This window comes from Pinus tabuliformis, chromosome 4_2 (genome assembly GCF_031772625.1).
Source record: "Pinus tabuliformis cultivar Carrire ecotype Pingquan chromosome 4_2, CPIR1, whole genome shotgun sequence".
In the NCBI taxonomy this organism is placed as follows: domain Eukaryota; kingdom Viridiplantae; phylum Streptophyta; class Pinopsida; order Pinales; family Pinaceae; genus Pinus; species Pinus tabuliformis.
This window is the reverse complement of record NC_142304.1, coordinates 401,484,174-401,498,852: the sequence shown is the minus strand read 5'-3', so window position 1 is coordinate 401,498,852 and position 14,679 is coordinate 401,484,174. Positions and strand designations below refer to the sequence as shown.

General features: G+C 40.2%; 1 protein-coding gene across 1 annotated transcript in view; it reads left to right on the top strand.

The window, feature by feature from the left end:
• LOC149169646 (Flavin containing amine oxidoreductase family) overlaps positions 1–14,679 on the top strand; it is a 242,885-nt gene that overhangs the window by 141,603 nt on the left and 86,603 nt on the right. Inside the window, exon 7 of the mRNA XM_089428756.1 lies at positions 1,107–1,266. Within this exon, the coding sequence (XP_089284882.1) occupies positions 1,107–1,266 (160 nt within the window). The remainder of the gene's footprint in view (positions 1–1,106; positions 1,267–14,679) is intronic.

The following is a 14,679-nucleotide window of genomic DNA, read 5'->3' as shown; positions in this document are numbered from 1 at the left end:
GTGTCTGCAAAACTCAAAATGCTTACAAATGCTCAATGAAAGAGGTGTGAAGCAAATAGACGTTTGGGGGGAGTGTCTCTATATAGTTTGTTTTTAAGGTTTAGGGTGCTAGGGTTTGGGATTTAGGTAGAATTTAAAATTAAAAAAAAAGAAATTCCCTTAAAAACTGTGTCTCAGTGAGGATGAGGACTTAACTTGACCGAGTTGGACTGGTTTGGTACCAAATTGGTTCTGAACTGAGCAGAAGGCCATGTTCACTCAGTTTGTAGTCAACATGGCTGAGTCTGAGTCTGAGTCTGAGTGGGTCTAGTTTAAAAACACTGGTTGATATCAATGATGAGACACGTCATGACTCATATATTGATGTTTGGTATTATACGGACATTAATATATTTCATATTAATGAGTTTCTATTTTTTAATCAAAATTTTGGTATTTAAAAAGAGTTATTTTACTAGAGCTTTTTCGGAGTCCACTTACAGTCTGGCCTCCCAGAGTATTTTGCCAAGCCAAGTTTTCAATGTTATTTTGTTTTGTACCTTCGAAGATGGAATTTATCCGTCCAAAACAGGAATCAAAAAAATAATTGGAGAACTTTGCAAGAGCAAGGTGTGACCCCTAAATCATTAAGGTGATATCTTGCTACATACACATTAAATCTTTCTCAAAGCATATCCTCTCTCCTCTCTTTTAGACCCTTCTATTAATTTCCAAGCCAATGCAGGATTTTGTGCTCCTGTTAAATGGCTTCCTTTGTTGGGAACTAGTGAAATGCTTAACAATAATTAGGGGTGCTTAATAACAAGTCAATGCGGGCCTTCACTTTTGATACAACTCATTATAGTTCTTGCACAATTTTAGTGATATTCTTCAAATTTGTAGCATTTCAAAGTCTTGGGAAACAGTGTTTTTCCATCTTTGAAATGTGGTATGTGTATTGTATTTTGTGCCATGTAAAGTTTGTCAAGAGTAACATTCGGCAGAGAAATTGTATATTCCATATTGACACTCTGATTTATAAGTTTCTCAAGGAAATAATTTCCACTGGCATTTTTATTACTCAAGTTTGTTTCAGCTTAATGATTTATGTTTATGCTGTTTAACAGGTAACTGCTGCAGATGCTCTCTCACAGTTTTACTATCCACCTGTGGTGGTAGTTACAGTATCCTATCCAAAGTCAGCAATCAGAAACGAATGCCTAATCAATGGTGAACTGAAAGGATTTGGGCAGCTACACCCTCGCAGTGAAGGAATTGAGACTCTAGGTATGGTATAATCCATTTTTTATAAGAGATGAGGTAGAGATTGTATTGCTATCAGGAACTATGATGATTCTTCTTTGCTATAATTGTACTCTTCTTTTCTGAATGTCACCTCACAATTCTTTAAATTTTATGTTGAGCATAACTTCTGGACAGTCTTGACTATATTGTAAAGTCTTAAAGTATCTACAAATGTAGCTTAAAATGAGAAATATGATAAATAATATTCTGGAAATTGCATATGCTACTTAAAATATTGCAGTTTAATGAATCTGCAATAATAAGTGGTGGCAAACATGCCCTAGGTAGCTAGATTAGTCAAGCAAGCTTCGATTCATTTTGTTTGTTTGTTTGTTTTGATATCTATTGTCTGCAATGCTTCTTGTAGGTGAAATGGATTAAACTTTTTATTTTAATTTTTCCTCATGAAAATGTTGTCAAGGATTCATCCATTGATGAAACTTGGGATTGCAATAGCAGCTCAGGGAGTAGTCTCTTTATAGCTAATTTGAGCTAAAATATAAGGATAAACAAAACATGGGTATTTTTCTTTCATTGTAACTATAATACTTGGTGGCAATATTGCTAGAAACGCCTCTCCCTCCCCCCCTTCCCCAAGGATCCAAACTGGGAACCACATCCCGTACGGATCCATGGGGGATCCGTCGTCAGATTTGTGGTTCATAAATCCGGAACCGTGGATTGGGCCGGCAAAGACGGTTCCTGGAAATTCTGAACCGTGCTGGCCTGATCTGCAGTTCCATATTTCTGAACCGCAGATCTAACGGTGGATCGAGCACGGATCCCGAGCAAATACGAAGGGAGACAAGCAGTTCCACAGGGTTTTAATTTTTCTTTTAATTTTTTCTTTGACTTAAGTTGGGTTGGGGCTTCTCAGACACTCCCAAGGTGCTCCCTTGATCCTTAGATGCTTCCTAGATGCTCCCTTATGGTAATGTTAAATCCTTGAAGTAAAAGTGACATTCTCCTTTATGGAAGATATGGAGAAAATAGAATTTCATATCCTATTCAAAATTCAACAGACTTAACAATTTTCATGAATTCAGGATCAATGGGATTGTGGCATTTCATTAGATTATATCATGTATCAGGGTATGTTATTGGCATTTAATCAAGAGCACGAAGCCCTATATGTACCCTAGTGTTGGTGGTTTTAATTGTTGAACTCCTTTGTCATGTCCTTAGTAAAAAATTACCTTTCAATCAAGTCAAAATCATCAATCAAGCATGTTAAGCTTTTTCTACCATATTTTAAGGCTTAATTTAGGTAGTTTGATCAAAATTGGGTAATGTTGACTAATATCGCTAGACAATCGAGGTAGAGGCAAAGGCTAGACAAGAGGACAAGAATCTAGATTCTAGATGGTTGATGCTCGAATAATTAATCATTAATGTACACTGGATACCATATCTATCTTGATTTATATACAAATATGCATGTTTCCATATCTTCTACAACTAATCTGGTATTTTGGATGTTTTTTTTCATATGAATGCAAATATATATAGTAGACACATCCGAGATGCTTCGCTTCCTAGATTTTTGGGAAATGACGCTTTCGCGGATCTGATTCCAAAAAACGTCCCTGCTTCATGCAACATTGCTAGAGCACATCCCTTACAAACTCTTTCGTTTTCTTCCTTTAGTTCGGGGATACCAGTAACCATATGATTCAATGATGTCAATATCTTATAATGAAGGTGACCATACCTTCTGTGCCATAGTTCACAAGGGCTAATATCTAATTGTACTAGAGCTTGAGGAAGAGGTGTTAGAAGCCTATACAACCTCCCCTCACGAATCCCAATAGTCTTAGCATCCTCAACACTAGATCCCTTGGGCCTTACCCCATATTGAAATTTTTAAGTATAACTGTTAGAAATTTTATCTGTATTCTTCTGGTTTATTTCTCCTACTTGTTAATTACAAACAAGTTATTTAAACACATAAACATCGAAATAAACACAATACAGTCTCAACCATCTACAGATCAACAACTAAAAGAAATAGAAAACGCACAAGTGACACTGTTATTTTTAGACAACTCGTCCTCGGAAAAACCCAACTTGGGAAAACCTGTGCAACAATTCTGAGGGTTATATTATTATGCATTATATCCTTAAGTACAACTGGGTGCCAAACCGGCTCACCCGACAGAGAAAATAATTCGACAGTAATACCTCTATATTCAGAAGTAGATATTCAGAAAATCTGCCCCACGAAACCCTCTCCAGCACAACTGAAGCTCAACGTCAACCCCACCTGGCCTTAGCGTCAGCCTAAAACCCTATGCGCCAGCCCTATGAGGCACTGTGTAGCCTCTACGGCCCTCTGCGTCACTCCTGCTGCCCTCTGCGTGGATGACGCATGCCCTCTGGCCTCTGCGCTGTCTCAGCTAGCCTCTGCGTGGCCTGCTTTGGCTTCTGCGTCTGCCTTTGCGCTGGTCTTTCGACACTACCTTTGCCTCTCTATCCAGTACTCACTGCCCCTTGCTGCAAACTGATCACTAATTCGACTTCTCTTAGCAAACCCTGCTCTAGAAAATCGAATGACTGATTACTCTGGTGTATTCTCCAACTAACGCTCAAGCCTTCTCTTATACTTTTCCTGTTGGTCCTTCAACTGTCAAGATTACATCTCTAATCAACGACTAAGATTAGACTTGGCTTGATCCATGTCTCTTAGAACCTTCTAACCTAATTTTATATTAATACCTATTAATATTTTATTTTTCCTAAGTTTAGACTTAGGAACTCCATTAAAAATATTAATTATTTTAATATCTCCCAAATCAGGTAGAATCTGCCCAAACCATATATGGGTCTTGGAGATCTCATGTGCTTCAGCCTCTCCACCAATTTTCATGGCTAGAGTACATCTGATGCTACCTCAAATCAACACTCTCTCTTAGTGAGGATTGTGCTCTAGTAATACTCCACATTGAGCATTACTCAGATTATACGGCACCGATCCCTGTGCTAATGCTAGGCCTCCCCGCCCAACATCCTCGACATTGCTGCATCCTGTACTAATGCCCATGGCTTTGCCACTGCCACTACTGCATCCGTACGACATCTCCCTCTGCATCTGTGCTGCTGCTAGTCTTTTCTCCCAACACTACATCTGCACTACAACCCCCTCTCATCATATTGCATCATGCTACTGCTAACCGCTACTGCATTGCAACTCAGTTGCTGAGAAGTGAGTAATTGATCCACCCAACTATTGACATCCCTGTCGGGCTAGAAACACTGCCAATGCTGAAGCTCTCTCTATCACTATCAAGTGCTTTCTCTACTGCCTCTGCGTTGCTGCAACAACTCCCTACCTCTCGCACCACTGCAAACCTCTCTGTGCCATCCTACACTGCTGCAAGCCCCTCTGTGCCTCTAGCACTACTGCAACCTGTTAGCTCTGCACTGCCCGAGACTACTACACTGTAGCACTCTTTGCCGCTTCATCCGCATCCGTTTCTACCGACATCCGCCAGTCCTGCTACTTCTCACTTCAGGGCTCTCGTAGCAAGGTATAATCCAAGAGGTTGGGTACCTCAAGGATCCTGCCCCTCATCGCCTATAGTCTTCCTGACTATGGCTCGATGTCTCCCCACCTCTTCTCCAGAGGTACATGAGCACTCATGGCACAATCGTTATCCTCCTCTACCTCCTTTTCCACCTTCGCTGGCGCTGCCTTGGAGTCAGACGCCTCTCCCTTGTTCTTCTTCCTCGAACACTAGTTCGCAGAATGACCCAGTTCCCCATAGTTGAAGCACTTAACCTTGGAGAGGTCCTTTTTCTTCCTCTTCTCCTGCTTCCCCACAGATGCCAGAGTTGCATCCTCTTCCTCTTCCTTCTTGATCCAGACTCATTTGCTACTATTTCTTGTCTTCCTCAGCCGTTTGATCTCTTCTTGGCGAAGCGTCGCCCACAATTCTTCCCGATCTGGAAGATTTGCCCTGCCTAGTATGCTCTGGACAAATGTCTCCCACTCCTCGGAGACTGCATTTAGTGCCATCCTCACCATCAACTCCTGATTCGGCGTGGCCCCTATGGAAGTTAGTTGGTCCCGAATCTCCTTCAACTGACCGAGGAAGGGATCTATCTGCTCCCCTTTCTGCATTTGGTATGACCACAACGGATTCTCAAGTAACATCTTCCTCTCCACGGAAGTATGCTGGTACAACGTCTTCAAGGTGTCCCACATTTCCTTTGTCGTCTCCTTCTCAGCAATATGTTGGACCACATGATCCTTGACCCCATCAAGGATGATGCATTTCGCCTTGGCCATTGCCTCCTCGTACTTCTCATTGTCAGTCGAGTCAACTGGGATAGCCACTGTTCTCAAGGCGAAGGCCTTGATGCGATGTCTATCTAGAATGGACAGGATCCTGGCCTTCCAGACCACAAAGTTGGACGCCTCGTCCAACCTGTCTTGATCCCTCAGTTTATTCATGGCCATCTCTCTGCTCTTCCTTTCGACTCCTCTGAGTCTCTACTTCCCCTTGGAAGTTCTCTCCTAGATTCCCTCTAAGTCTCGATTTCCCTCCTTGAAATCTGCTTGCCAACCGTCGAGTTGCACCTCTTCGATCTCCTGTGCACCTGCAATACTGATCCGGATTCCTTGGCTAGAAATCCGCCTCGATAGTGACTCCCTCTACCTTGGTTTTGTCCGTTAGGTACTGTTGTGACTCGGCAACAACAGTACCCCACCAACTTCACTCCTCGCAATCTGTCCACAGCTTCCTATGCCCCAACAACTGAAGGACCGAGCCTCTAGGCTCCGTGCAATTCTGGCACTGGCCGAAATGCTCCCGTAGCTAACTGCGTCAACCCTCCTGGTCTCTGCGTGAGCCTTTTTCTGCCCTCCTCAGCCTCTGTGCTGGCCTCTCTCTGGCCCGGACAGATGACGCAGTCCCTTTGCATCAACCCTTCTTCTTTCGCTTTCTGCAAGGAACAACTTCTGTCACTCGGGACAACTGTCTCTGTTGCAAATGCTCTGCTTCAGCTGGTGCCTTCAACTCTCCTGTGATCTGCAACCACACTCTGATACCATGATGAAATTTCTAAGTATAACCGTTAGAAATTTTATCTGTATTCTTTTGGTTTATTTCTCCTACTTGTTAATTACAAACAAGTTATTTAAACACATAAACATCGAAATAAACACAATACCGTCTCAACCATCTACAGATCAATAGTTGAAAGAAATAGAAAACACACAAGTGACACGGTTATTTTTAGACAACTCGTCCTCAGAAAAACCCAACTTGGGAAAACTTGTGCAATAATTTTGAGGGTTATATTATTATGCAGTATATCCTTGAGTACAACTGGGTGCCAAACCGGCTCACTCGACAGAGAAAATAATCCGACAGTAATACCTCTATTCGGAAGCAGATATTCATAAAATCTGCCCCACAAAACCCTCTCCAGCACAACTGAAGCTCAGCATCAACCCACCTGGCCTCAGCGTCAGCCCAAAACCCTCTGCGTCAACCCTCTGAGGCACTGCATAGCCTCTACGGCCCTCTGCGTCACTCAAGCTGCCCTCTGTGTTGATGACGCAGGCCCTCTGGCCTCTGCGCTGTCTCAGCTAGCCTTTGTGTGGCCTACTTTGGCTTTTGCGTTTGCCTCTCTGCCTCTGCGCTGGTCTCGTGGCACTACCTTTGCCTCTCTATCCAGTACTCATTGCCCCTCGTTGCAAACTGATCATTGATTCGACTTCTCTTAGCAAACCCCGCTCTAGAAAATCGAATGACTGATTACTCTTGTGTATTCTCCAACTGACCTTCAAGCTTGCTCTTATACTTTTCCTGTTGGTCCTTCAACAGTCAAAATTACATCTCTAATCAACGACTAAGATTAGATTTGGCTTGATCCATGTCTCTTGGAACCTTCTAACTTAGTTTTATATTAATACCTATTAATATTTTATTTTTCCTAAGTTTAGACTTAAGAACTCCATTAAAATATTAATTATTTTAATATCTCCCAAACTGGGTAGAATCTGCCCAAACCATTTCTAGGTCTTGGAGATCTCATGTGCTTTATTCTCTCCACCAATTTTCATGGCTAGAACACATCCGATGCTACCCCAAATCAACACCCCATACAATAACTTTGCCATGAACAAAAACAACCCTATCACCTTTATCTTCTAGGAAAGAAATAGAAAGCAATTTTTCCTTTAAACCTGGAACATAGAGTATATTGTTGAGATGAAATCACGAATGCTTCCACCAGTTTCCAGCTCCAAAGCAGTAGATCCAATTCATTTGACCGAGTAGCTCTTCTTGTCTCCAAGTTCAACTGAATGAGAAGAGATTCCTTTTGATATGGTTTGGTGTTGACCACATTCCCTTGTCATACGTCTAGATGCTCCATTGTCGATTACCCATATACTATCATCTTCAAAAGTACCTGTGAGAGCAGAAAAGAGACTTCCATCCATGACTTCTTTAGATAGCTTGGAGATGAACTTCATGATGCAACCTTTGATAGTTACAAAGAGACTCCTAGGAGTCTTGAGACCTTTCCACATATAGCTTTCCATTGGAGAGGGAGAGAGAGAATAAATAAGTGCTTCAATAGAGTCTTCCAACAAGAGTGCCAACAAGGATCTGATCTTCTGACTTCCTTTTTTCACCTTAGCTTTGATACCATGTTGAGAAATCAATGTAGATATAGATTATGGTTGATTTCTCTTACTTGATAATTACTTGTGAGTATTTGTTGGCCTTTTATTACATCATTATATCTTCATCAAGCAATTATCAAAAAATAAAATGCATGATCAGAAGAACACAAAGAAGACAAGACATAGGCTCCAAGCCAGGTAAAATCCCCTCCAAGGGGAAAAGCTAGTAACTCTTCTCTTCTTATAGAATCAGATCAAAGTGAGACATCCAAGACATTAAAGACCAAGACCAAAACCTCCTCAAGCACCAAGTCAGCCCTCCTTCAAAACCTTCCTTAAGCAAGTCAGGTCACAAAGTCAATGATAGTCAAACTTCACCAAATCTGGTCCAACTCAGTTTTTTGGCCCTGCAACTCAGATCTGAAATTCAGCCCTGCAATTTTTGTACCTGCAATTCGTATAGTTGCCCCAGAAACTCGCACGTGGACAAGAACAATAAAAAATTCAGAAATTTCATTGCTTCCTTGGCTTTCTTCTTTCTTACTTGGCCTTCGCTCTTCTTGTTCTTCATTCTATTTCAAAGATGAAACTTGTGTCTCAAGTGTGCGAATGAGGATGAAGTCTCTTCCTTTATATAGCCATCCATGTTGTCGAATTAGGCCTCTCCTAGGCTGATTTCTTCTCGGCAGGGCCGACTTGGTCTTGGGCGTCAAAAATACTTTTCTAGACTCAAAAATAATATTTTTCTTTTGTTTGTCCAAATGGGACTTTGACACATGACAAAATTTCTTCTTGACTCAAATAATCCCTAGAAGCATGAAGAATATGCTTGTCTAGAAAAATAACAATAATAATAATTTTTCTTTTCTTCTTTTGCTTTTTACAAGAAATATATATATCGATACAAATACAAAACAATTATGAAGTCTGAACCTAGTTACATTTTTCAATATCTTGCTGATTTTTTATGTAGAAAGATGGTACATGTTGAAGATGCGAATGGTTGATTTTTCCTTTATTAAATGAACCATCATCTCATGATGGCATTTCTCGTCGTGAAGCAGCAAATCTCTCTCCGCTCAATTAAAAGGATGTTGATTAGTAACAATAGAATATATATCACATACCTCAGCATCCGTTAGCTGTTCGACACCAAGGGAAACAAAATATGAATTGTTTTTATCATGCACCATGAAGTTGTCTCAAAGTTTGAATGGAAATGGGAAGTGCAAATTCATGTTCTCCATTGTCAAGTGCTCACTATCCATGCCCTAGATGAGATATCCACGAATAACCCAATACACATCTCTATATCTCCCAGCCAAACAAAAAGTACCAATGTCATCTGATTTCGGTTGCCATGTTCTTCATCTCATGAGAGAATCAGAGCAACTGAAAAGTGTTCATCTTCCAAAGGTTTCTCCTCAAGAGGTATCCTTTTCAATTCTGAAAAAATTCTTTGTTATATTCATAAATTTGAAAAGAAACATTATAATGAATTACCAAATTCTTGTCAAGGATGAGAATTACCAAACTCTTGTCAAGGACGGGAAATGTATTAGCTGCTGAATCTTTTCCTCATGCAAGTATGTGCTAGTATCATAAGATGCTTCTTCAAGATCAAGAGGGAGTATATCATCCTCAATAGAAATCTCACAACTCTTATCACTAAGGTCTTCTTCAGGAGGTTCCACCATAAGATCTTCAAGTTCGTCAACAACTGGATTTGAAATATACTCTTCTTCTTGAGGTGCAAATTTTTTTTAGGAGCTTGATCATCCCACTCCATATTTGCAAGAGCAAGGGTTAATATCTCATGCAATAATAGCATGGATTGTTTCCTTAACAAGGAACGTTTTTGATACTCATCTCTTTTACCAAAATTTTCTTGTATAGGGCTACGATGTATTTCATCAAGGTCATGTGGATAAGAATAGTAACTAGCATACAAACCTCCATTGCCTTTATTGTGTTTGGCTTTTCTAAAGTAATTACATGCTTTGTTCTCATGAGGAAAGTCACATTCACTACACCTTGAAGAATCCTCCAATAGAAGCGATTTAAAACATTCCAACAACTTAGACTTCCATCTTTCTTCCAATATTTTTATGCCATAATTCTTCTCAAGATAAAGAAGAACTTTTTCTATCTCATAGGAAGTGTTATCACAATCTTAGTTAATAGTTTTAAGGCGCTAACAGATTCAGTGTCAACGCCAATTTGTAAAAAATAGTATAAAAACGTTGACAACTGGATTATCAGCGCCAATTTGAAAGTGTGATCAAGTGAGCGCTGACCAAATAAATGACTCCTATTTTGGTGGATTTGACCCGAGCTTCACGGAAAAGTACTATTTCAAATGTAATGACCGAAACTCAGTAGTCAAAAGAAAAAGGTGCCAAAGCATGTTTTGTTTTCACTTGACAAAACTATGTTTTTTAGACGTTTTTCCCTGTAAAAAACAATAACTTTGGGCACGGTTTCTGAACAAATAGGAACGGATTTTGTTATGAAACCAGCTCAAGAAAAGATAGAAAAGAGAAATCAACACCTTAGAATTCAGCCTCTTCGAGGGGGCAGCCTCCTTTACATTACATAAATGAACAATTCTTGGATGATACAAATGAAAAGACCTCCTTTCTATATATAGGAGTCTAAGGGGTCATAACATAATCAGAGCCGACATAACAATAATAATGTAAGGGCACAATAATAACAATAGTGGGCTTCTATGGGGCACAATACTAACAATATGGGCACTACATGAGTACATCAATATAAGAAGTGGGTTGTACTAATAACAATAAGGGGTTACACTAGTAGTATAGGGGCCTAACAGATTTTGTTAATGGGAACGAACCCATTAACAAAAGCCTCTCTCAGATTTTGCACAATTATCACGGTTTTGGAGATTCTAATGGTTCTTTGAAGCCTATTTTTAGGATTTCGCCAGAAAAATTCATGGACAACTGTTGGTGAGCCACCTCATCAATTCGACTTGGGCATCTAATCAACAAGTGGAAAAACACTTGTCAATAGAAGATCAACAGTCAAGGATGAGGTGGAAGTCAGTTACATGTGGCAAAGATTTTCAAGGCATGATATTGGTTAACATTTGAACTAAATTTAGATTCAAAGACTCCAACATCTCCAATAGCTTGATACACTTGCAACTATTTCTCATTTATTTTGTATTTTGAAATCATTTGAGATTTTTTATTTCGAGAGCAATAGTAGTAGTTTGTTTTTACAAAGTATATAAAGACTGTGATTTTGTAAGAAGGTGGGGTTGGTTTTTGATCAGAAGACTTATTGTGCAATGTATGTCTCTGAAAGTTTAATGAAGGAACCTTGATTCTGCAACAAAGATTCTTGTGTTGGAAAATTTGGATATGTGTTCTCCTGTTTTTGTTTTCCTTTCTACGTTGTCATATGTATGCTTTTCTATGATTGATAAGAGTGAATGAACAAAATTCATATTGCTTATATTTTCAGTCATCTATATCTTTCCAACTTATGTTTTGTAGAATTCATCATTGCGATGCTCTTATAAGTATACCATTACCCTCATGTTCTAAATTCCATCTCATCGATTTAAAATCTTAAAGTATCTCAGCTACCTTGCCTCTGTGAGTGTTTTGGTTTCTTTGCTTTTTAAGTGAAATATGACTCGATGCCCAATGGAATTCTATCAAACCCTACCACATTTTTGAAAGCCTTGCTACAACATATCTAGTCATTGTTTTAAGTTCATAACCAATCATATTGACTGAGTTATAGAAGGGATCCCCCTTCAAAATTGAAAGGGCTAGCTTTCAATTCAAAAGCGGTTAGAGCCAGGGTTTTCTCTAAGTGATAACATTTTGCCACCATTGCAGGGGAGCAAAGTGAAATTTTCTTTGGGAGAACGACAAGATCCAGATCTGATCGCTGATGGTGAACAACAGTGAGACACCATTGAGGTATACATCATTCACCTAACAACTCCATTGTCAGATTCCATAAGTCAGAACTTTCATAGCAACTCTACTATTCGAACAATTCAAAGCTTGAACTGTAGATCTAGTTGTCTAGTCAATCGAGATGACAGGGTATGTTAAAATTCTTGTTTCTATTGAAGGTTTTAAGGAATATTGGGACAATTTTGATGATGATCAGATTGATGCAACTTTTTCAAGGTTTTTACCTATGTATTTACATTCATGCAAATGTTCTTTCGAGGATAAGATCTCTTTTTTAGAAACATTCGTTGGAGAACTTGAGAAGGTTATTGAGGTCTTAGAGGTTCAAATACAATCCCATAATTCCCAATATCAGAATCAGTCCTTTGAAAGCCCTTTTCTACCGAAAAAATAGGATATAGTGTTGCCCTATGATTTTTTGATTGAGGAATGTTATGTTTTTGAGGATGAGTTTGACAATTCACAGTTGGAGCAATGGTGTGATAAAGAGAGCACATATGAACAATCCAAGCAGGATATTCTAGTCACAAAATACATTGAACATCATCAAACAAAATATGACTTTTATGATCCCATAGCTGTTTATATGGAGAGTTGTTTTAGCTTGAATTTCCAGCCATGTTTCCACTGTGAGAAGTGTGAAAATTCATAGACTCGAAGGAAACCCTACTGCAACAAATCTGAATCTACTTCACCTACTTGATTTTTAAATTACATTCATCAAGTTATTCTTTTGAATACTAAAGCAAATTTCTTCTGCAGCCTACAATTAATTAAATATTTGATCTCATGAAACAAAAAACAAAGCAAAGAACAAGATACATAGGACACACTTATTTTTGGACACAATAGTCCCCGGAAAAACCCATTGTGGGAAAACCGGTGCAGCAACTTTGAGGGTTTATTATTATGCAGGAGAAATATCTGAATACAAATCTAGTATGCTCATCTAGCAATCCTTTACAAAGAAAATACTGGTGGAAAATCTGAGTGAGTTTTACCTCAATTCAACCAGCATAATTCCGGTTGATCTGGCACAAGACCGTCAACCTTTCAGGCTTTGCGTTAGCTTCTCTGCCCTCTGCGTCAGCTCTCTCGGCTGTTCCGGTAGTTCTCGACAGTTCTGGATTCTGCGTGACAGGCAACTTTTCTGCTCTGCGCTGGCCCTTTTGGCTCTGTGTTAGGATTGCGTGGGCCTAGACTGGCCCAACGTCAGCCTTTCCTGGCTACTGCGCTGCCTCTCTGCAAGCTCTCTCCGCCTCTCTGTCAATATTCTCTGGAAAGTCCTCCTAGATTCTCATTACCCCTTTGCTACAGAATGATCACTTAGTTAGAATTTCTCAGCTTCTTAGCCCCAGAAATCGAACTCTAGATCAATTCTCTCTCTTTGTGTGCGTTTCCAAATGAACCCCAAGCCTCCATTTTATACTTTTCCCATTGAGTCTTCAATGGTCGAGATTAAGTCTCTAATCAACAGTGAAGATTAAAACATGACATGATCCGCCTTCTAGATCATTCTCACCTATATTTTGATTAATACCCATTAATATTTTAATTTCCCTAAGTTTAGACTTAGGAACCCCATTAAAAATATTAATTATTTTAATAAAATACAATCCGGGTGGAATTTCACCAAATGATTTCCGGGTTCTTTAAAACTCATGTGCCTTAGCCTCTCCACCAATTTTCAAGGCTAGAGCACTTCCAATGCTACCAAAAACTAACACTCCCTCTTAGCGAGGAAAGTACTCTAGCAACAATGTCCACTTGCATGTTGCCCTGTTTCTGAAGCACCTCCTTTCTGCACTGTTGCTAGTAGCAACACTGTGCTGTTGCTGCTACTGTACTACTACCCATGACACTGCCAATGCCACTGCTGCATCTGTACTACAACTCCCTCTCAAATGCTGCATCTGCTATGCTGCTAGCACTGCCACTGCCAACACTGCATCTATACTGCAACTCAGTTGTTGAGAGAAGAAACTGAAAAACATCCAAAATTAGCTAAACTTAACTGTGTTCAGCATAATACAATGAATGTTGGAATCTGATTGCTGCTGATTCTGGCCCTCTGAATCTTTTGCGCTGCTATTGACTCCTGCACTATGCCAACTGCACTGTTGCCAACCTTGCTCTGTGCTGATCAGTCTTTGGTCCCCAACTACTACAACTGTCGTCCAAACAATCCACTGCATCATCTGACAGTAAGTCCATCTCGCTACTGCTGAGTCTTGGGCTCCCGTAGCAAGGGATTGATCCAAGAGGTGGACTCCTCAAGGATCCTGCCCCCTTGTAGTCCTCCCAACTACAACTCAATATCGCCCCATCTCCCTCCTAGAGATGCGTGGGCACTCATGGAAAACTCATCCTCGTCGATCTTTGCTGAAGCAGCCTTAGGATGATGTTTCTCATCCTTATCCTTTTTCTTCAAAGGACACTGGGATGCATAGTGGCCCATTTCGCCACAACTGAAACATTTTATCTTCGAAATGTCCTTTCACTTCGGCTTCTGCTGTCCCTTCGTTGCCAGAGCTGCGTTTTCCTCTTCCTCCTTCGTCTTTGAGCTACTCCCACTGCTGCCACTGAGGTTGACCTTCACTAGGTCTCTTCTTAACTCCTCCTGTTGAAGAGCCACCCACATCTCCTCCCATGAAGGTAGTTTTTCCCTGCCCAATATGCTTTGGACGAAAACTTGCCATTCATCCAAGACTCCATTCAGGGCTATCCTCACCATCGCGGTTGGCTGAGGAGTGGACCCCACTGCAGCAAGCTGGTCTCTAGTGTCCTGAAGACGGT